Source organism: Apteryx mantelli, chromosome 1 (genome assembly GCF_036417845.1).
Source record: "Apteryx mantelli isolate bAptMan1 chromosome 1, bAptMan1.hap1, whole genome shotgun sequence".
In the NCBI taxonomy this organism is placed as follows: Eukaryota; Metazoa; Chordata; class Aves; order Apterygiformes; family Apterygidae; genus Apteryx; species Apteryx mantelli.
In genome coordinates, this window is record NC_089978.1 from 208879988 (window position 1) to 208904309 (window position 24322).

Consider the following 24322-nt stretch of genomic DNA (forward strand, 5'->3'; position numbering starts at 1 on the left):
GTTATTCCTTCTCATTGCAGCAAGTCTGTCCAACTGTTACAAGGGGAAGTTCTTCTGTCATAACAGCTAAAGCACACTCAAACTGCTCAACAAACTGTTGTTGATTTTTTTAGAAAAGTAAAATCCTCACATTTATATGTAAGAGGTGAGAAAGCAGAGCAAATTTCAGCCTTATTTTCAAAGGCATCATGTTCAGATTATGATGGACAGTATTACAACAACAAACTGTATGATGTAACATCCCCTCTCTTAGGAATGGCTTGATCTTTGGCACAGATGGACGAGAAATAAGACTAAATTACCAGAAATTCACCTCTTGGACACTGAAATGTCTGCAGAGTACTTTATGTCACTTTACCATGTTAAACTACTTGGTGCTTGTTGGGGAAATGTACTGTCTTCTGCTGCTTCTGCTGCTTGAGAGCCAGCAATGAGAAGGCCTATTGCAGTTAGTCAAACTCCTCCTTGAATGGATTAATATTGCCATCTTAAAGCAATTAGTGCTTCTTGGCCAGCAGAGAATAGAGATTTCCTAGTAGATCCCTCAGGCAGCTGCTTGTGTGACGGCCATAGCTCAAGCCAGTCTCATATAGACGGGAGGCTTTGGGCTGGAAAACTGGAGATAGGATTACATTGTCCTACATCTCCAGAAAGACCAATAGTGGGTACGGAATTTTAGAATGTGGATGACCACATCATATTCTCTCCTCAGATCTAGCACCCATCCTTCCTTGCCAGCATTCTACCTTTTGGTGATTACTACCAGCTGGAAAAAAGATTGCCTTCACCATAGTAGCCCTACACTTGTACTGGTTGTTTTGGAATCATTTATGCTGAGCCATCCTATCCATACTGATGGTTGAAATCCGCCATAACATCTGCAGATCCTCTACTGATGTGTTATCCACATCAACCACATTCCCAAAGTTATGATAGCCTTTTGTCCAGCAGACATTTACAGTAGACAGTTGGAGAGGGTGTGAGTGCCTAGAATGCACAAACAGGCTCTACTTGCCCTGATCAGCTTGTAACCATATTTCTCTATAATCCTTCTCTGCAGCCTTCTCTCTGCCACCCCCATCCCATCTCCTCCCAGGATTTAGCTCTTTTCACTTCTCACAGCTCTTTCTTACAATATAGCTGTTTTCAGAACAGCCCGATCCAGGGTTACAGAGCTACACTGCATCAGACCTGACCTGGAACATAGGCACCTGACAGAGGGTAGTTGATGGGATTTACATCACTATGTGTTGCCTATCAGATATTTCCTGATTATGTTATTTGTAGGGTTATCACTCTCTCATTTTGCAGGCTGTTACAGACCACTGTAGGAAAGATGTTGATGCTACACTTGCCCTGAGCTTAAAACACATAGGATTTTTGCAGCCACAGTGCTAGTGTGCCAGTGTGTGTGTTATAAGCCACACCATATTCCACCTGTCTGGACATGAGACCTGCTCAAACACTTTAGCCTAACAACACAGTCCATAGGCAGGTAACCAGTTCCCCTCTGTTGTCGCCACCCTCCTGCACAAGGGAAAAGGTGCAAAGAATGCCACAATCCCCTATGAAGGAGAAACAAGACATGTAACATCAAAATACAAATCTAAAGGCAACTATGTGTAAAGAATCTGTTAAAAAGGCTATTCCATCTTGAAAAATAAAGAGCAAGCCAACTTGACCATTGTTGGGGCCCTTGCAGTGCTTCAGAACAATAATCTATATGAGATATAGAGCATGGAACTAACAGCTGTTTAGGATTAATTGCTTAGCACAACTTGCTTAGCATTAGTAGCTAAATTTGCTGAAGCCTTAGGCCTCAGGCTATAGCCACTGCTACGTGCTTTGAAGTAGTCCACCAAGGACACTGGTGCAGCTGGAAATGATACATCCTGAGAAAGTACAGATAAACTAGCAGAAGCCAGTGGGAACCAAGGTTAAGGGTAAGATAGCTTTGCTAAATAAGTAGCAAGGTACAAGGCATGATCGCTGCGTGCGTGATCAGTGCCATGATTGGCTCCCTGTGACATAATCTGCATGGTGATTGGCCTAGCAAAGTGTACGACTGCACAAACATATACAAGATGGGCAAATTGCCGAAAAAAGTTGGAATTGAATCTGCATTCTGTGAGTGCGTATGATTCTTTCCCGTCACTCCCGCGGACCGCAACAGACCATAATTTAGTACAACTGGGGGTACCTAATAAAATGTACATAGAGAAATTAAACTACTGTGTAGCTCCTTAGCCTGGCATGTCAAACATTCATATCACTAATGCTATCAGTAACATACTTTGATGTATATAAATTAGGAAAAAATTGTTAAGCTATTTTACCATGGATCTGGAAAAAATAATTAAGATATTTTACCACTGTATGGATTCAAACCTTGCTTCAAACTAGATGTGAGCATGTGCCACACGTGAATACCTCATCATAAAGTTGGCGAAACGAAGGTAGCAGGACGTGTCAATGACATTCTTTGCTGTTCCCATAAATGGTGTCAGCTATGGAAACTGCTGTGCCCTATTCTTGCTTGCTTAATAACGAGCCATTCTCAAAACAGATACTGGATATGGATAATGCTTCTAAAATATTAGAATAATATGTACAGCTCATGGTCTTTTTTTCTTTTAATGGGTCAAATTAATACATTTCCTGATAAGTGAGCATCTAGGTACAAATGATTTTAACTATCCAATATATCTCAAGCCATTCCTGTATAGTTTTTGTTAGGCTTGCTAAGACATAAATGTTTTATTTCTTACTCAGATTTCAGTTGATGGCTTCAGAAATATTGCCAATGGCTGCAGTAGGATTCAGGATTTGCTAATCAATGATATGCCGACTCTCAGAGACAGATGTATTCAAGTAAGAAATTGAAAACTGTGTTTTGAGAACGTTTCTGATATTTGAGCTGAGTTATCCTCCCAACCAACTTTAAGTTATGCACATACATTTTAGGGGAAAATTTCTCTCCTAAAACACTTTTGAAAGCTGTTATTTAATTATGTTTACAAATCTTGTTGACAGTCATTTTCAGAAACTTTCAAGTGTCCTTTCTTCTTTCCTCACATAACTATGACTGAAATATGATCTTCCAGTTTATAAATGAGAGTTACCCATTTTTTTCTGTGTTAAAAGTAATATATGGGAACAACAGTCTGCTACTGATTATTTCACAGAACTCCCCATTCAGTAATTAGGTCTGCATAAATATGTAAAGCCTAGTGGGCCCATGGTATGGGAAAAGTTTTTTCAGGCTTCTGCAAAAGTAATTATTAACTAGATCGCTGATCTCAGGTGTCAGCCATACTTCATGCCTCCAGTTGCTTACTTCTTTTTCTTATGTCCCCAATAATATTAAATACATAAAGAATTTTAGTTGATTTTTTATTTAGTGCTCACTATCTAGAAGGTAATTTTGAAAATGGATTATAACTTTGTAAGAAATTATAACATTATTATATGCAGAACAATTGCTGATTTTTTGTTGTGTAACATAGCACAGTTACATGAATGTTTTATTTATTTCACCTTTTTCCCCTTAAAGGCTTTGGCTGAAAAATGCCAGCAGATTATGTCTGTTGTTTTTCTTGACTCCCCACATCTATCTGATACAGCTTTTAGAGCCCTTGCTGAATGTAAACTTGTCAAGGTCAGCATTGAAGGTTAGTATAATATTTAACAAAATTATTAGAATTGTGTATTTTAAAAATTCATCCAATTCATTTGAAGTCAGTAAGAATCTTTCAACTGATTTCAGTGGGTATTGGGATGGGGCCCGTAATGCATGTGTAACGTGTAGCTTGCATCTTTGTATGTTTCCACAGGAAATCATCGAATTACTGATTTAAGTTTCAAGCTGATGAGTATATGCTGCCCGTACGTCAGGCATATTCATATGGCTGATTGCCAGAAGATCACAGATGCTGGTCTTAAGATGATTGCACCATTAAAGTATATTCTTGTACTGAATTTAGCAGACTGTATAAGGTACTAAATCACATCCAGTTTTCTGTAAACCATTTGAAGGATTTTTTTTAATGACAATTATATTCCTAGTAAATCCTTTTAGCACATCTTTCAGTTTTAAAAATAAGTTCTTATAATGTTAATACATATACCTCAATATTTAAAAAATATTTTATGCATGTAGCTTTTTGCTCCTGTAACATATTTTCAAAAATCCGTTCATTGGTGAAGACAGAAGTCCCAAACATTTCAAAAACAATAGACCTGTAAAATAATACAAAGAAGCTAGAATTGCTGCTTATCTTAAAATTTCTGAGGTCATGCTAACTTTCAGGGATTCTGTTTTCATATGTGGCTAAATTACTTTTTGTGGTTCTTGATGCTATATAAAAATCCGATAACTTTTCTTGTAAATGCGCTGCGAAGTGCTGGAGTAACACCATGACATCATGATGTCCGTTCAGTTGTGCAGATGGGACAGCTGCCTGAATTTTCTGGTTTAACATTTAGATGGCTGGATTTTCCAGTCTGCAAGCCAAGTGGCTTCTTGGGGTATGAGTGTGCGTTTGTACATGTGTCCACTGTCTGAAATGCTAAAGAATTGCTGAATTCCCTTAACAAACTTTTAAAGCAATTATAAAGCTCTTGTAAAAATCTGTACTAATTTTTAATACTTTGGCAGACATTTGTAAAAGCTTCAGCCTTAGCAACCTTCTAAAGAGTTTCTCTCAAGAAAAGAGATTTTTTGAGTAGAGTTTTTTATAGAAAACTACAAAAATATTTGTGTTTATGTCTTTCTTGTTTGGGCAGTATGTTGCTATAAAATGTCACCGTGTGTATTAGAAACAATTAGGTATTTCTCAGAAATCCAGGGAAGCAGCATACTGGGAATAGAATCTAAGAACAGATTTTTGAAATGTGTAGCTTATATGATCTTAATGTTCTTGATCAGTTTCTTTTTTTCTTTGAGATTTTATTTTAGTCTAAGAGTAACTTATTCTAAAGTTATACAGAAAACTTTTTGAGAAATGAAGGAAACAGAAGGATCAAATCTAACAATTCAGAATTCTTAAAATTACAGAAACTATTTGACTGCATGTGAAAAATGGAGAAAGTAAATTAACTGGTCATGATTATTAGAACTGAAAAATAACAGAGATGTGAGTAAAATGGTGGTTAAAAATAGACACAGGCAATATGGTGACTCAAAACATACCCTTGGCATGTTTTCCTGATCTAAGTATGTTGTTATCTTCCTTGCGTATAATGATCCAAGTAAAGCAGTGTGTGGCCTGTGTTCTTATATAGTTAATCAGTTGACTAGAGAAACTCAGCATGTGTATCCACTGCAGAATTATTTCAAAAGTTATGTGACTTTTTCGGTCCTCAAGCCTAGTATGCCTGCAGAATCTTCTACTGTGTGGGGTTTTTTTAATGTAGTTGGCTATATTGTCAGACCATGTGTTCATTACAGACTTAACACAACTTAATTATTCTCAAGGTATATCTCTCAAATTTATCTATTTTGAATGAAAAACAACTGGTTGAATTATTGCAGAATGATTGCTTTGGCAGTTTGTGTATTATAACTTCATCTGTAGCCTGTGGTCACACCACAAGGTTCTGTTCAAGTTACTGTTTTCGTAGCAGTGCTATTCTTCCCACGTTTCTAAGACTTTTGGGGATTTGCAGTGATTTCTTGTAAAGCAACAAACTGTATGAGCCAAAATATGATTCTTTTCCACTGAATGCTCAGATAAATTATTTGTCCATCAGGGAACATGGAGGAAATATTGGGAATTCATTGGAAAGCTAAGCATGCAAGTGATATTAAACAGGCAAAATGTCAAGAGTTATGAATATTATTGAAACACCCAAGTTGTAGTCAACACGCAAGGGCTATCAGCTTGGCTGAAAGATTTTCTGTCTTTCTAATCTATATAACTTTTGTACGTGTTATGAGTTAGAGATTTGTGTGTGTGACATGCAATGGATTAAGTGAAACACTGAGAAAACTCAGGTTAACTCTTCAGTCAATGCATATATGCAGAACAGCTACTACCTACGTGTACTACATATGTCTTTTGCTTGTGTGTTAGAAGATCATTTTTCTTTTAAATTATTTCCATTACTTAAATTAACAAAGACATTTATACAAATATTACTCTGAAATGTTTAAACAGGTTTTGGTATTTTCTAGATATGATTTCCATGCTCTGTCTTTTGAGGTCTTACCATATCTGAGGGTTGGATTGTAGTAGAAGGTCTCATAACCTCCAGCAGACTTTTTTTTCAGAAGGTTCTGGTTTTCAGCAGTTACAAAGAGCATCTTTCTAATTGAACCATTAATTTTTCTGATTCCATTTTGGGTTTAAAAGATTATTTCTGAATATATCAATATTAATTTCTGCTTGTCTGCAATATAGACTGCTGAATCAAATTGTATATTGAACTCTAGGGAGTATGAAAAAAATGCATATTTTGAATTTGAATATTGCTTATATTTCTCTTTTAGAATCGGTGATGGAGGTATAAAGCCATTTGTAGAAGGTTCTTCAGGCGCTACGCTAAGAGAGCTGAATTTGACTAATTGTGTTCGTGTCACTGATGTTTCTGTCACAGAAATAGCACAAAGGTACCATAGTCCAGTACAGTATTCTGGTGTAAGTAGTTGATAGGCTTTTCATCTATTTTTAATGTTATGGTTCTCAATTTGTTAATAAATGATAAAATTATGCAGCCCATTACATACAGAAAATTGTGCTAGGTAAATTACTAGTCCTTTTTGGCCTTATGAATCTATTAAAATGATCCATTGTATGAAAAGGAATTCAACAATATCAAAATGGAAACCTGAAAAGTCTTAATTTTAGAAAAAAAATCTTAAATGATTGTTGTCAGTTACAAAATTGTTTTGAATGATTAGTACGTCAAAGGCACATTTTTGTGAACTCAATAAATACTCATGTCTGAACAAGCAAAAAGAACTTTACTGCTAAACCTCTTCACCTTCAGTTCAGCAGCAGGAGTATTGGCATTGATAATCACAAGATCATTTTTAAATCGCAAGAGAAGACTTGAGCCAGTCTGCCCGCTCCTTTCTGAATCTCTGTGCAGGCCCCTTGTTTATGCTTTAGTAGCAGCAGTAGTGAGCAATTGTGGAGGGCCTGCCTGTACACTGGGGAACGCCTTCTCTGTTTTATTGATGGATCACATAGATCTCTAGCATACGCATACTTTTGGGTAGCATACTGGCTGGACTTATGGCTTACTGCTCTTTTAAATATCAGAAGAGTTATTCTGATTGTTTACAAATAAGTTCTTTACTCCTTTTGTTCTTATAAAACATCTACCCAGCGGTGAGAAGGATTTAATATAGTGTTGTTCATGTGGAAAAGATGTGGAATCATGTTTCAGAAAAATTATGTATGACCTAATAGACTTCAGATCGACTTCAGAAGGAAAATTAGCAAGGTCCAAAATGACCTAATAATATAGTTCTGAAGTCATATATTCAAAATACAAAGAAAAATTGGTTCTCCTCTACAGAAACACTGAATATTCAATTTAAGTATTTGATATTTTGGAACTTTTTACATGACTTTGTATGAGCTTATGGCATTAATGTGTAATGATTTGTCAACAGAAAATAGTACCAGAGAATGAATTTTCTAAAATTTTTATTTATTCTTTTCTACTTAGAACTCAACATGAATTGCTGGCATAATGGTTCAGAAACTCTTAAGTATTAAGGATTTGATCATACTGATAGAGTATTACCCTTAATAAGGCTCTGAGCACAGATGCACTGTTTGAGGAATCACATTTCTTGGGTCTTCTGCTTCGATTATGGGAATAGTTTACTGGGCTTACTTAAGCAGTAAAATTCAGTCTTCCTTTTCTGGCTAGCGTCTGCTGATTGGCAGAGCCTGGCAATGTCTTCATCTGCTCTATGCCATTCTTTGCGTAACTGCATCTGGATGCAGGTGCAGCCACAGAGTCCTGAATTCTGTGGTTGTAATGAGCTTTAAGGTTCCCTGTGCAAGATAGGAGAGATTTAGAGATGGGGGAAAGTCAAGCATCAAACTAATTAAAAATACATATATTTTTGTAATACATCTCCTTGATTTACATATTTTGATTTAATGTGATTGCTCTTCATGGTTTGTAATATTTGTAACGCTTTCCCATTATAAGTGTAATCTTTGGAAGTGCCTATGTATGCTAGGTGTCAATAATATAATTAAAAAATAAATACAGTATAATTCTGTGGGATTAGAGTGCCTATTTTCATAGGTCCCCTGAAAAAAAACTTAGCCAGGGTTATTGCAGAAATGCATTTTCTGTGCTACATTTCCATAACAAAAGTAGAAAGCTGACATTTCTGTTTTTTATTTAATTTAGATGTCATAATTTGACCTACCTAAATCTGCGTTACTGCAAAAATGTGACTGATGCTGGAATTGAAGCTTTGGGAAATATGTCCTCATTGATATCCATTGATATCTCTGGAACCAGTGTCTCAGATATGGTATAAATATGCTAAAAGAATAATAAATGTGTTTGTTATCTATCTAGGCTTTCTGAAAAGAATACAAACAAAATCCATTTATTTTAAAAGCTGCATGGATATGAACCAGAGGAGTTGCAAAATCATTAAAACGTATTTTAGAAACATGTATAATACTGTATTAGTCCATATATCATCAGTACCCAATAAAAGTTAATTCTCACACTGAACAATTCTCATGTTGGACAGCTCTCACCTTAGAAAGAGAGAAACAGAAATTGGCAAAAGTTTGGCTGCTGTGAAACTGGTTTGAAAAAATATCTGTTAAATAGAAATCTTTTGCTCCAGGATGATTAGACCTGAGGGAAACTGAAGGACTGATATTTTGAAATTTTAAATTTGTAAAAACTGTGTTTTCCATTAAATAGATTTTATGACGAAAATCCTCTAATGGAGGCACTGCTTCATACTGTGGTCTAGAACATAATTGCTAGTGAAAGAAATACTAACAAGGAATCTTCAAAGTGTCAAGTTGCTAAGACTCAGGAAAGTGCCATAGCAAGCGTGGCAGCCAGGTTAAACATTGCAGGCCTCCACGTAAGATGTTCTTGGCAGATCCTGTTTTGTGCACAGCATGGAGAGCCAGATCTGCTGTTCCTTTTACGTTGGAGGCAAGCTCTTTCCAATGAACACAGAAACCTAGGGGAAACTTCATGAAGAAAACTCTTGTTATAGAGAATATTTATCAGTCACTGCTCAAACACAGTTCTGACCAGTAGCTTCATTGTTTGGCTGTAACACAGACTTTGTTCAAACGTAATTAAAAAGCCTTTATCCTTCATATCCTTCCTTCATGGAGGACTAAAAATAAAAATAAAATTAAGCTAAATAAAGAGGGCTAGGAAAACAAAGAGGATTTAATTTAATGTGAGTATATAAAATATCATAAAATCATTTTTGATATTTTTGCATAGTATGGTTTATCTGAGTGAAACTTGTAACACTGAGAACTACCATTCCACAATATTTCAATGTAAAAGTTTTCTTTCTCTTTGTCTGCCACAGCTAATCTCTTAAAACATTGTGTTGCTTCTTCTGGTAGTCTTCAAACAGCACAACCCATGCCCTCGGCAATAATCCAAGTGCTTTTGCTTACACTGCTTTTTTTAAGGCATTGAGTTTCCTCCCTCCCACAAGACAGATAAATGAACCTGGAAATTCACCATTAATCATTCTTGTAATTTTTGACCTAATTAATTGCCGGTACTGGCTACAAAACTGTCCTGGTTTTTGCTGTTTGCTGTGCTTAAGTATACAACATTCACATATGCATAATAAATACATTTTTAAATGTTAAGACATCATCTGAAGAAAGGAAATCTTGCCGTCTGCTTTATAATAGGCTACTTTTGTGTGCTCTGACTTTATTTTATGTATTTTTATTAGCATATAAATGAAGTTCAATTAGTATGTCTTTCAATTTAGACTTTGTAAGTACTGTGGCCAAATTACTCTTAAGAGCATAGTAGAGAAGACAGTGCTTTACGTGCAGTAATCAACATGATTACCTTGTGCTGATGAGAAATTATAATGTTCATATTCTTTCCTGTAGCCTGTGCATTAGATCTCTGTTGCTTTTGCTGTCCTGCTGTTTGGAGTTTAGCATGTGTGAAACACATTGAATGTGCAACATAGATCTGCACTGCACAAGAGAATATTCCTTTAAGTTAGTATTTCAGGTGAGGGCAGAATCATTCTGCCAGCAAAGGCAAGCAGAATTCACTGCAGCTGGGATGTCATAGATCTAAGGGAAGGATAGCAGGAAAAAACAGAGTAAATTTTCATACAGATTTGTGCCTCATGGATGACTGACTTAGTGTTAGTCAAAGTGAAAGCTTTTTCCACTGTTGGTACCTTCCTCTTCTGTAGTTTCTCTGGTGCCTAAAGGTGAAATGTTCCTGCTGCAGCCTGTCTTTCATTCAGGGAAGTTGTTGCATTTTGAAGAAATATACTGACACTTAGAATTGTCCCTAACAAGAGATTTTATTAATTTAGACAAATATTTGCAGTACCCTTTAGACTCACAGTAATAAAAAAATGTAGTGCTAATAAGAAACATATTGCTATTCTCTCCCATGTTTGAAGAAATTTATCATCCTTGTCCTGAGCCTGAAGAAAGACTGGAAATTGAATAAAAATAATTATTGCATATATTAGAATTTTGGTATTATATATAGAAAGTTATGCATTTTACATAAAAACTCTCTAAGCAAATTTCTGAACAGAGTCTAGATTAAGGCAAGTAATTAATCACATACTAAGGTTGTATGTATGTTTAAGTGTCTTACTACATAAAGATCAAAGGCTATTGATTAACAAAGCCAAATATCAGCCAGTGAAGAGAATATTGACGTTATGGATATGACAGATTAGTGGGATAACGAATAAGTTCTTTTACTTGTCTAATTAGGGCTTTGACTGTATTGCTCTTATTCATATAAAATACATTAACAAGCATAACCAAATTCTTTTGCTTTTACAAAACTCAACATCCATTATGATAGTATCAAGGAAGTATCTTCTTCAGCTGTTTTTAATGCCAGTTTCCTGACTGCAGTATTGCCTAACCATATCTGCTGTTCTTTAAAAAAGTGGAACCCTATCTTTCTGTTTCTCTTGTTTTCCCTCAGCAGGATGTCAGAATTAAAATTATTTTTCTCCTACCCTTTTATTCTCTTGGCATGCAGGCCTTACACACTTCATGCAAATGTAAGTCATAGCTTAACATTCTTCCATCTAGGTTTTCCATTAAAAAGAATGTCAGGATATTTGATATGACAAGTATAAGCATATCTCAGCCCTAGGATATACAAACAATCTCTGAAAATAATAAGATGTGAATATTTATGAAGTCTATATGTAATTCTCATTCTTTCAGTTTACCTTTCAAAAAATATTTCATTCTTTATTAAAAATTGAAATGTTTTTGATAAATAATACACATTTTAAAGTCTCAGTAACTTTTTTAATAGTGGGAAAGACAGTTTTTCTGTTTTTATCATTCCCTAAATACCAGAAGTATGTTTTTTAGAGTTATAAACAACTTAAAACAGACTTAGAAATGACAAGATTTGTAACCTTAGTTATATTCTTTCTTTTTAAGACAAGCACACAATGACAGTGCAAAAACATACAGTTATTTGAAAGAATTACCTTTAAATTCTTCCAGAGATTTCCCTTTTTTCCAACTAGCCTTCCAGCCTTCATTGTTTTCTTTCACCTTTTGCTCTCTTAAACTCCTTGGAATAGAGACCATAGGGTTTGGGGGGTTGGGTTGCGAGTACTGAAAACACTTCTATGAATTAATAAATAATATTGTAATCACAAATCATTTTTATATTGTTGTAAAGACATATAAAATGTTTGCAAGGTTTTTAAACTTCTGTTACTGAGATGAAGACACTTGCACTTAGGGCCAAATCCTATATGCCTTTCTTATAAAAGCAGTCCCAGTGACTGACTAGAAGTGTTTCCATGAATTAGAGAAGCAGTATATATGCTATATACTACAAGCTTTAGTCTCATGCTCTCCAAAATTTTGTTAAAATGTCTTAAATTTTTTTCTGATGTCTATGTGATATGGCTTTGGCAACTTTGCTCCAAGTCTGAGAATCTGAAAGTGTGAAGCTGCCTAGCTGTCCTCATTCTGACACAAATTGCTAATGCATATGGCCTGGACCACCCGTCTTCATGGGACATAAAAAAAATATACATATATATAGAGGGAGAGAAATGTTGGGACATATGAAGAAGGTGTCTTAAGTCAAGCAGGATTCAGACAGTTAGAAAAAGCATAGCAAAGAATAATTAAAGGAACTGTTAAAGTAAATTTGCTGACTCCTGAGATAGATACATATATGATCTAGCAATAAAAACAAAAGACCAATTTTACCCAATATAGACTCTGGGAAACTTACGTTAAGATCAGTGGTGAATTATGTACAGTATACTAATGAGAGAAAATAAACTAGCCTAAAACAAAAAAATAGGTAAAATATTTTAAAAACTGAAAGAATCCTGATATACTTTTAAAAGGAAATAGAGTATATGAAGAAATTTTCTGCCACAACTGTTTCTCCGTTTTCTTCCACAATGACTCCCATGCATGAAATTCTCTCGCTTTAATCTAAGGCCCCATTCTGTCTTTTGGCTCAAATGCCTCCTGAAGAATTATCTATGGCATCAAGTCAGCCGCAGATTGTTTGCATGCTGGCTGTGTGTTTTAAGCTGAGGATAATTTCTAATCGCTAGGAACGTTGCAGTAGTGGTTATATGGGTATACAAACAGTTAGCCCTACTTTCTTTTATTATATGTTTGTACACAATGATTCTGTGATCCTGGCTGGTCCTGAAGGCCAGGCTGGAGCATAAATATTTGCTAGTATTTTAATCATAAGTTGCTAAATAGATCACAGGGGAAAAAAAAGTTACATTTTGGCTTCACAGAGTTATCTAGAGTAAGTGCTTTGTGCCACCAGTGGATTCCAGGTGTATGGTGACTTGAATTCGTAGTCTGCTGCCACATTTTGATGTTAGAAAATTAGACCAGTAGGACAGAGGAAGAGCTTTGTAAAAGATGAGAAGAAAAAGTATTATCAGGTCTACTAGGCATAACCAGCAGAGACTGTAAAATTTGATTTTCAAAGAAAAGTGAGTGATAAATCACACACAGGAAACACATTCCCAAGGCAGGGAAGAGGAAATAGTAAAATACATTGAGTGAGATCTAAATTTAGATGTTTGCAGTCCAGTTTGCTGGGGGAAATAGTGAAAGAGAGAATGTGGCCTGAAGACCTGGAAGCTTAGGTCGGTGTAGAAATAGGAAATACTAGCACTTAGAGAATCATTACAATTGATGCCAGATGTGCTAATACCTTGAATCCCAACTTAAATCAATAACAATTAAAAGTAGTCAGCAATGTGAAATTCGTGCTCAGGTTTTTTTAGAGGACTTTTTTTTATGGTAGAAGCTGTGCTGGCTGAGCTTAGTATCAAGAAATATTTGCAACTGTATTTCATAAGTTATGATCTGGTCTAGCCACAAATGGTTAGGTATAGAAATTAAGTTTGGCACACATTGCACAGGAAGTCATGCTGGGGGATTTCTACACTGCAAAAAAAAGTCTTTGCGGATCTTGTAAACAAATCTGACCAACCTTCCCATGAGCTCAGGTATTGGTAACAGTATAGTTGCAATAGCTAGCATCATTGTGGATTATTTGCTTAAGGACTTACTAATTTTCCAGAAGGTCTTTGCTGTCTGGAACTGAGCTTTGTTCTGACACATATGTATTGTTATTAGCATCTATTCTAGCTAGTGTAAAACTAGTTTTGGGTAGGTCTGAGTGAGTTGCAGTTGCTCCTTCAATTACAGCACTTACTCTAGACAGTCTTTACGGATCACTCTGGCTTTGGTTTGCTATTCTGTATTTGAAGCCATCCTTCTCCTTCAAGTACTTATATGTAGGTACATCCACTTTGTGGGTCTCATTATATGATAATTTTGCTTCCATCCTCTGACATACCACGCACAGGTCTATAAGGGCTTGTACCCCACCTTTGGAGAACTGCAATTGCATTCACTGAGCCAAAGCCTTTTTCTCTGCTTCAGCCACTGAATCCTCTGCTTAGAGAACTCTCTCTCTTTCCCTTCTATCCCCTCTGCAAAATTCTGTCTCCTCCGCAGAACTCGATCTTACATGGTTTAGATTTAGAAGCTGCTTCTCTACTTTCGGCATCCACACCTTCTGTCTTCATTGTCCTGGGAAAAAGAATAGTACAAACAAGTGTGCTGTTGTTTTCTTCAAGTCCAAGGCATCAGTTGCAAGTAGTCTTGAGGCTGGAGTTCCCTCCACTGAGCTAGGCAGTATTTCAGTCATAGATCCCAGGATCATCACATCCAAATGATGACCAATAAAATGTCCATACTTAGTATCTAAAAGCAAAATGACACTGTATGATGTGAGGTACATTCTTCCCTTTTAGTAAGTGTTTGATCCATGGAACTGGTGCCTGTGTGGCTAATCTATGCAGAAATCAGAACATTTAGAGGATGAGCTGAGTCATTTCAAATTAAATGGCTCGCATTTGGAAGGCGGAAGATACCTCTTAAGAGCTGTCTTCCAAGACTGGAGTCACTTTGAGGTCAATCTGTTTGATTTGGGGAATGAACAAGAAGTGACATCTGTATTTGTCTGGAACATAAAGACAAACAAAGACACATTACAGATGCTTACCTTTAAGGTTACAAAGAGATATGTGAATCAAAATCTCAGAATTTGAAAATAATATAGCATGTGGTTATTGTTAGTGAGGGACAATACATTCATTGCAGTCTGCAACTGGCAGCTTGTGGACATATATAATAAAAAGTTGTCCTTTGGTATGCCATAGCCTCAGATGACTTTTGGCTCTAGGAAGTGAAGACCCTCACCAGCTGGTACAGGAAATAGTCATTTTCTCATCTACAAAAACCTATGTGAAATAATAATAAATGATGTTCTGCACATGATTGTATGCCTCACATAATAAAGTAAATGAAATACAATGAAAATATATAACTCAATCGCTTGAAAAAAACCAGCTATTGAAGAAGAATAAGAAATTTCTTTTCAAGGTGTTTTCTAAATAGAGAAAGTAATACAGATGCTATACAAAAGATGTAGGACAAAGTCTTCCCTTTCTCCATGGCAATGAAAGATTTCTCTAAGATACATGGGGTGAATTCTTTATGTTAAAGAGAAAGTATGTTTATGGAAACACATTAGAGTGGGGGAACATATTCCGTATGCTGCATAGTGTCTGTTTTGCTAGCATCTATTTCCAGAAATTCCAATGACAATACGATAGTTCAGACCATATCCTTCACAAATGTCTGGAGGGTTAGTATAGAAGATAAAAGTCTCAGAAATAGGTCAGAATCCTGGATTGGGATCCCTGATGCTGTTTATAAGGAAATACTTCTGAATAAATCTGTCTAATAGAATTAGTGATAATTGGCTACTTTACACATATGTTAGATTTAAAAATAATAGTTAACATTTTCATATAGTTTAGATTTCCTATGTAGAACTTGCTTGAAGACATGTATTGTTGTAAAGGTAAAAGTTTCATAGTTTTTCCATATAACTGACAATTAAGTTCATAATGGCATTCCTTCCCTTCCATGTCTTCACTCTTTGCCATGTCAAATTTGGTCATATTAATGAAACATCTCAAATGAGACCTTGAATTTTACTGTAAAAAATAGTTATACATGATAATATGTAGTTGTACTATATAACTCAGAGTCACTGTAGTCAGATAAAATGATTATATATTAGCTTTGAATTAATACCAGGTTTTGTCATCATATAGCAAAAAAGTATTTATAATATTCTTTAATTATCAAGTACAGTAAAGTGGTGCCACTTTTACAAGAAGAAAATGCAGCAAGAAATTATGACCATAAAGTTGCACTCTCAGTATCTTTGTAAGGACCTTAAGTTCTGACACAAACTCTTTTGGGGATTAAGCACATGATTATTTCTCGTCCTGAACAGGGATGGTTTGGTCAACAAAAACTGGAAATCTGCAGATGTTCATGAAGCTTTTGAAAGTAATGGTCACCATATAACTGTGTGTGCTGGGAAAAATGCAAATTTCTTTGTTTTCAGAAGTAGACAGGACTGGAAATCTTTTTCATTATCCCATTTTTTGTTTTTATTCAGCCTGTGAGGTTTCAGGAATTTGCAAAATTTGAACTCCAGCCGCACTCTTCTAACATTATCATTACAAATGGCCACATCTGGATTCCAGACACTATTTACACATGCTTGTTTTTTCAACAAGATATTCCTCTCTGTGCAGTACTGTTTGCCTAACTGTAGATAATGTATGAAACATATAGAATAAAGTTACAACTTTGTTTTTCAGTAAAGTTTACTTTATTGCTATGAAGCACACAGATATTCTGCTGTGAATATTAGAATACTTTTTACAAAATCAAACATTCAATTCTTCTTCAGACTAGAGAGTTTAGGACCAGAACATGGTCCTGTTTCCTGGTGTACAAGCAGGAAAGCACAAAGCGTCGCCTGATCCTTTTGCACTCCTAAAATGGGGATTTGCCAAAGTTATCGCCTCCCTATTGTCTTGAATTGGGGTTATTCTCTAGTGTGAGAATATGCATGCGAATGTGACTGCACCATTTCAAACATGGTCTTGTGCCTTAGCTGCAGCCCTATGCCCTCACTTATGGGCAAATCTTAAAAGCAGTGAATCTAACATATTACATGGCTGTAGCAAATTTCTTCTTTCCACCAAAGCAAAAACAGATTTGCATGTGAAAAGTTCTTTTTAACCCCAAATTCTGAAGGAGATCTGTAAATGTATCTTGCTTTATGACAGTACTGATCTGTGTCCTGTGGAACTATTTCACATTACACTACTTTTCTCAGTTTCTTCTTTCTGAATAGATAGGAAAATACAGTTTTTTGCTTTTTCCATTGAGTTATTTCTACAAATAATTATTAACCCTTGTGTGTGCTTCAAGCAAGAAATGAGGATAAAATACATACATTGTGCTGAAGCGAAGGATGTGCATAAGAGCCTTGCATTTATTTATTCCAAATGGAGGTGGATAAAATAAGACTTACTATTCTAATAGATTCTGATGGATCCAGGAAAGTCCTTTTTAATAAACACTGAAGAATCTGAGCTTAATTAGTCAATAACGAGAACTATTTCTAGTTTGATTGTAAGAAAAATGCCAACCAATATGAAATTTATTTTTGACTATGTGAGAATGGAAACATAAAGGAAGCATTTGTGAAGGAGAGAAATCTGGACTGTAGTTTCCACTCTATAATTATTTTTTTGTGGGACTTTGGACAATGCATGTACATAACATCTCCAGTCCTCCTTTTCCATTGTAAAAAATAGATAATGTTTTGGGGATATTCTCAAGGATTGTTTTTTAATGTCTTAAAAGGTACTGTAATTCTTAGATAGACACTTTAATATACAAGCATTGGATATAATTGACCATTTTAACCTATTAAATGTAATTACATAGAATTCTATGTATTGATTTTTAAGATTGATTTTTCTGGAATTTTTTAGGGCTTGAGTGCCCTTGGCTGCAGTGGAAAAATAAAGGAACTTTCTATATCAGAATGCCAAAACATCAGCGATACTGGGATTCAGGTAAAACTTCACCTCTTTTCTTAAATTTTCTGGAAGCCTCTCTATTTCTTCAAATTAACTCTATCCAAAACTGATCTTATTTTACTCTGTATGTCATTGTCTCCCATCATTCGTTCTTTATTACCCTATTCTGCACTCAGTCTTACAAATGGTTCTCCCCCTTCATTTCTTCCATTTTATTATGAATTTTAAACTTGAATTCTGTCCCTCTGTAGTGACTCTGAAATTCTTCCCTTTCCTTTAATCTCATTTGCTACTTTTTCATTTCAGTGAATCCAAAATATGGCAGTGAAAAGTTGTGTTTTCATATTGTGTTATGAATTACTCTTTTCCATTTTTAGACCCTTTTCTGGCTTCCTGACCTATCCTGACAGATATTTGAATTACTAACTTACTAACTTATTCTTAAGATCTCATCATGTTCACAGTGAACCAACTGCTGAATTTCACTAAACTCCATTTTTTCCATTGTTTTTCTTTCTAAAACTATTATTAAATATTGTGGTTTTGAAATTTAAATGTCAGATCTGAACACTATAAAGCTAGATATCATTCTTGAAATGTAAAAGATTAATTTGAAACATGTATCTTTTAGTGTTCTGACCTCAACTGTAGTCTATAAACTTAGACATTTACCAGGGCCAATAATTTTTATAAAGTTATGGAACAGGAAAGTAATTAAATTCTAAAAAGTCAACCTACAATTTGAAGTTGCTGTGTAAGGAATTATTTAAATTCATGTTAAGTTATAAAGTCACACAGTGACAAAATATTTTTTCTTTTGAATATTTAGTAATTGTCATGAAAATATTAATACTAATACAGTATTTGAACTCCATTTTACAATGTTTATAAATTGTTTTATATTTGTGGCTTTTTTAAATTGATGTTAATGATGAGATTTTAAAAATCTTAGTATTTATCATACTTAAAGTATGATCACAGCAGTTACAACATATTAAAATTCTGATTTATTAGCACTCTATCTTGTTTTGGTAAAATCAGTTATTCTGTGTTACTATAATTCTTTTTATGGATAAAGCACTGAAGTGGAAACTGGAAAAGATTCAGGGAGGATAATAAGGATGATGAGGGGTATGGAGCACTTCCCATATAAGGAGTAGCTAGGCAGGCTAGGAACCTGCGGTCTGGACAGGAGGCGGCTGAGGGAATACAACTGAGATCTGTACAGCCAGAAGTGCCACAAAAAGGGTAGATAGGGATCAACTTCTTGCTGTTCACTACAATACATAATCCAGTGGGCACGAAGTGAACTTAGTTTGAAAACTGAGAATAAACAAAAGGAGATGGCTCTTCCAAAATGCATAGTTAAGCTGTGAAATTCCTTATCCTTATCACAGGATATTTTGTGTGCTTAAAGTTTGCCTAAATTTGTTTGGAGACTTGACAAATTCAATACAATTGCATAGATTTACTGTTTTGTGTTTGAGAACAGTATAATAAATAAACATTAATTAGTAACTTTGTAGAAGAAAGAAAGATCTATCTTGTTAGGAAGAAGTGAGGTGGCATTTACATCCAAACACTTTTATCTGTAATTGAGAATTGTTCCTAACCATATGTAACAGAAATGTTTAAATCATCTTGTTTAATGATATTAATTTCATGCCCATAAACACTTGCAGATCCTAGGACTGCTGGTACAGGCAATGCCATCGTGTAATCCCAGTTTTCAGCTTCTACGTTTTTCCATTATAAAGCTCCAACATTCATCATTTTATAGCCATATATTATAAGAATGAGTCAGTCTTGCTGCACCACAAGGGATGCATCTGGATTGAATCTTGTTAGCCTAAATACATGTCAGGCCATTAGAATTTGCTTTTTTAGAGTAATTCTGACTGGCCTTTCATGAATGTTCTGTGTAAAGTTCCATGTTTTTAAACAAAATAATGACCAAGTACGTACGTCTTGCGTATATCTCACTGAAAGTGAGCGTAGAGCCAGTGCTGCTGTTTTCAGAACAGAATATTCACTTCTGCATTGTGCTATGGCTTATGGCTAAGAATTTTTTTCAGTCAATGTCTCATGACATAAAGTAAACTCCCAGAAAAGAAGGTGGAAAAAAGTGTTTACACTTCCCCCATATGCAATATGAACTTGAGCTTCCTGAGGAATGGAGTACATGAAGATATAGCAGTTACAGGAGCCATGTTGTCAGGGATCTAGGAAGGGCAGGAGAAAGAAGAAAAGTTAAGGAATTACCTTAAAAAGAAATGCCAAGTCCTTTTTTATAAGTTGAATCTAAAGGTATGAGTTTATGGAAACTTTGTAGAAAGTTACCCCATTATATACTGCAGATCTTGTTTATCCTTTGGTTATATAAAGAATATTTGAGTTACATGAAAAGAAAATGTATATTAAGAGTACTTTATTAACACTGTCAAAGTAAAATGCAGAAAGTTACAATATGCCAAAAGTAATGTTGACCTTCTGATGTTAATTGATCTACTTGTGCCTGGGCATTATAACAGTATATAATGGCTTATATGATCACATATTTGTAAATAGGATCTCTGCTCATTCGTAACTCAGATGATGCTCACTTAAAAAGCAGCAATTCAGTATTTTGTGTTTTCATTGATGCTTGTGTGTCCTCAGGTGTTATCTACACAGAATTAAAATTGTGCACGTAAGTTAGAAAATTATTTTGTTTCCTTCTTATCATATTCTTCTCTTTGTAGAGGCTGAACGTTTTGCAAACATCAGTTATCTTCACAATCACCTCTGGAGATCATAGTCATAGATGTAGAACCAGGAATAGAGAGATTAAGAGCGCAAACAAGGCTCCATTTCCCTCGATTGCCAATATAAATTTAATACCAGCATCTGACACTGGGCTCAGAGAGCAGGAAGAATGCAGTTTTTAAGCACCTATGCAATAATTATTGTAAATGACTTAGGCCAGCAGCACAAGGAAAATGTTTTGGACGAGAGGAGACAAAATTTAGCATTCCAGGAGAGGGTTCTAGTGTCTCAACAATCAGTCTGCCCTTTTCTTGCAGTGTCTCACTTTGAGTCCTTGTACGCTGTCTAACTTCCGTAATAAATAAGCTACAGAAACTTAAGAATCCTGGTTCATTCCTGGAATAGGTCCATCCTTAGCACAGAATTAAGTCAGTAAGCCTATGAAAAAGACTTTGGAAGCAAATAATTAAAAATTGAATATTCATACATATTCACAAAAGGCCCAACTGAAGCTTCCAGAAGCAATTCCTAGTTTTTGAAAGCTTGGCTTTGTAGCTGCAATGATGACACTTTAAAGGTTTTGTTTATAACATTTCTGTTGTTAAAAACCCCAGACACTCAAGAATCTGATATACCATGGCATGACATCATCTTTACATTTCCATACATTATTAGCCACTTCAATCCAGCTGATTCTAGTTCCTGGGTTTGAATTCTATGTATAGAAGTACCAGAGATGAAAGGGGCATTTTAAGTGGGTTTTACAGTGCTAACAGCAGAGGAATGGCAAGATTTGGAAATCCTGGTTTTGTTTCAGGTTTTAATGGGCATGCGCTCTCGCGAGCACTGTCCTTTTAGCCCATTCTTTCTGCTTTCTTTCCAAGCACTCCCAAGCGACTCTTCCTGCTCATTTCTGTCCACCCTGTGTCTTCTCTATTGTCTCTAAGGATCTTTGTGCCATTCTTCCTTCAGACTGCAATCCTTAGACTTTCATTGCAGTATCAGTCTCTGTGTCCTACCCTCTACTTTAAGCCTTTTTCCCCTCCTCATCACCTCACTACTAGTAAACAAAATGGGCTAGGAAACATTTGGTAGCCCTGAGGCCAGCTGGCATGGCACAGCTTGTATCCTAATAGTCCGAAGAAGCATGCTAATAATTTAACCAGTATGGCTGATCAAACTTGTGCCCAGGTACTGTTTAAATTACTAATCTAAACAGAGCCCTTTAATTCCAGTCTCCTTGACAAAGAGGTCATTTCTGGCTAAATCTTGAGCCCATATACTAAAGCAGGGGAAATGCCACAACTTTTCAAAGAAATGCTTTTACCTTTGAAACATGTCATTTCCACGCTATTTTCACAAATAAGTAGTTTTCCCAGAATAATTCAATCTGAGTCAAGTTCACAGCAAGTAAAATTTCAACATGCTGAAGTTTGACACAGTTACAAGCAATTGGAATTGGATCACGTAATTAGAAGCATTAACAACAGGTTGGATCCCAACCCCACATCTGGTATGCTGTTGCCATTTCTGGTTTTGGCATTAACACGCTGTACACAGACCCAAACTCTTCACTTTTTTGGTATCACTTTCACTGCTGATCGGTTACTTTTGTTCTGTCAGTGACTGGTGAGAATGCTGCTGAATGGCAGCGTTGCATTTCGTGGTCACTATCTTGAAAGCCCTGTGTAGATCCTCTCCCCAGAATATTAAGTTCATTCAATTAGAAAAAAAGGATTCAACCTAAAGAGATAGCAAGGTTTTCTGTATCTGTTTTCATATTATATTACACATTTAAAGCTGCCAGGATTTCTTCATTACTGAAAATAATTCTAGAAAGCATCAAGTATCTAAAGATGCTTAGTAGTTCATTAAAACACTTTTCAGTATTTTCACCTAGACTGGCAACTTATAAAAATCTCTATTTGAGCAAATAGTGCTATTTGCAAAATAATGTAGGAGTAGCCTTCAAGTTAGGAGCAATTCAGAACCTAATTTTGAAGGATACTTTAAATGTGTACGTAGACAAACCGTATCAGTAAAAACAAGATAAATGTACCATACAGGCATTGAAATCTTGGCTTCAGCTTGTGCTACATACCCTCGCTGAGAATGCAGTGATTAAGTCATCACATTTGAGCCTAATTCTGAAGGGAGTTGAGGCTCTCTTACATGCAGATAAAAAAATTTTCTTGCTGAGAGTTCAGAATGTTTCTGTATTGAGTTAACACCCTGTAAAGCTGTGATTAAAATAGGAAAGGTACAGAAGCCAATTTTTATAAACCCTGAATTGTCCACTCTGACCAGTCTTAGGTTAAATTATTCACATCCTGGTATTTACTAAAATAAAACAAGAACCCCAAACCCAAGAACCACTGCTTTACTACATCTGCAGTAAATAGATAGAAAATAACAAACTAGAGCTAGGGCACCGAAGACAAGTTTTAAAAATCTGGTCCATGAAACAAATTTCAGACAGTAAGTTTCTTTGCATCTGTTCATGTAAAACTCGTGAAACGCACACAAAAGTTCTGGTCATCAAAAAGCTAACATTTACAGTGATCAGCCCTGTCTTAGTGCCTCAGTGAGCTCCTGTTTTAAGTAAAGAAAAATAGCTATGTGTCAGAAGCAATAGTCCGACTACTGTGGACTTTTCTTCAGAATGATAAATATGTAAGTGCATTTGTATATCTCTGAGTGCATGCACATTTGTTATGCATCCAGGTAGTCCTCACGCTCTTTACCTCAGGACTACTTCTAGAAACTTTGGAAAAGCTTCAAGCAGCCAGCATTTTTTATTCAGTCAGCTACATAAATATTTCCTTCTTTTCCCCCATAGAAGTAGAATTTCCATTCCAGTAATTGCCAAATTACACTGGCCTTATGCCAAGGTTAGCAGACCTAGGAGATCAGCTTAGTGACACATTTAAGGTCCGATATCTTATGCCATTCCAGGATGGCAATCATAGAGGGGCAATTCTCACTGAAGCTAAAACTTTGCTTGAACCACAAAATGTTCTGCTGTTGGACAAAACACTCACATCATGGCATTATTAAGTGAAGAAGTACTGTCTTCTTTTGATTGTTTTATGCTTGAGTTCACAAATCTGTTGTCCCTTAAGGAGAAAGTTCCACACTGAGCTACTTACCTGGAGGCTGGCAACAGCTGATTGCCCACAAACACAAAATTACAGCATACTTTCTTCTCCTTGGGGGCCTACAAGTGAATATTCTTCGTGTTTGAAAAAGATTCAGTGCAAAAGATGAACAAAGTTTCAGAGCGCAAGGGAGAAAAATGTATTTTATGAATCTATGTGGCCTTTCATAGAAGTTTCATTGCAAAGAATAAACACGCATAGTATCCCAAAGTTACGACCACCTGGGTTTCAGGGGAAGCAAGGATTTATGTGGGCTGCTCTGAAATACTGTTTAAAATACATACTTTAATGTGCATTTTGCCAAATGCTTTGGTTCATATGATCACACTTCAGAGGTGCAGTATCAAAAATAAGATGAAAAATACATCAACACATTGAATGGGTCAAATTGTCCCTTTGGTCTTTTCAGTTGGCCTGGTAGAGTGCGTGGAGTAGGTATTAATGCAAAAATTCAAGAAATCATGTAGAAGTTGGAATGTCTTAATAATAATAATAATAATAATAATACCTTACACCTGCTTATCACTTGCCATCTGCAGGTCTCCAAAATGTTTTGTAAACAGTTCTTGCAGATTTCGTAACTTATGTGAAATTATCTCAGCTCCATTTTACAGGCTGGGAAACTGAGTCACTGAACTATTTAGCCTGATATTTTCAAAAGTGATTTCTGTTTTATGGGGTGTTTGAAAAAACTAATACGTGAGTTACAAAGGTGCTGAAATTT

At 35.6% G+C, this 24322-nt stretch overlaps 1 protein-coding gene across 1 annotated transcript in view; it reads left to right on the plus strand.

Moving 5' to 3' along the window:
- Positions 1-24322, plus strand: part of FBXL13 (F-box and leucine rich repeat protein 13) — a 104897-nt gene that overhangs the window by 66473 nt on the left and 14102 nt on the right. The window contains 6 exon segments of the mRNA XM_067316775.1: positions 2773-2871; positions 3554-3671; positions 3834-3996; positions 6491-6610; positions 8380-8506; positions 17648-17731. Coding sequence (XP_067172876.1) covers positions 2773-2871; positions 3554-3671; positions 3834-3996; positions 6491-6610; positions 8380-8506; positions 17648-17731 — 711 coding nt within the window.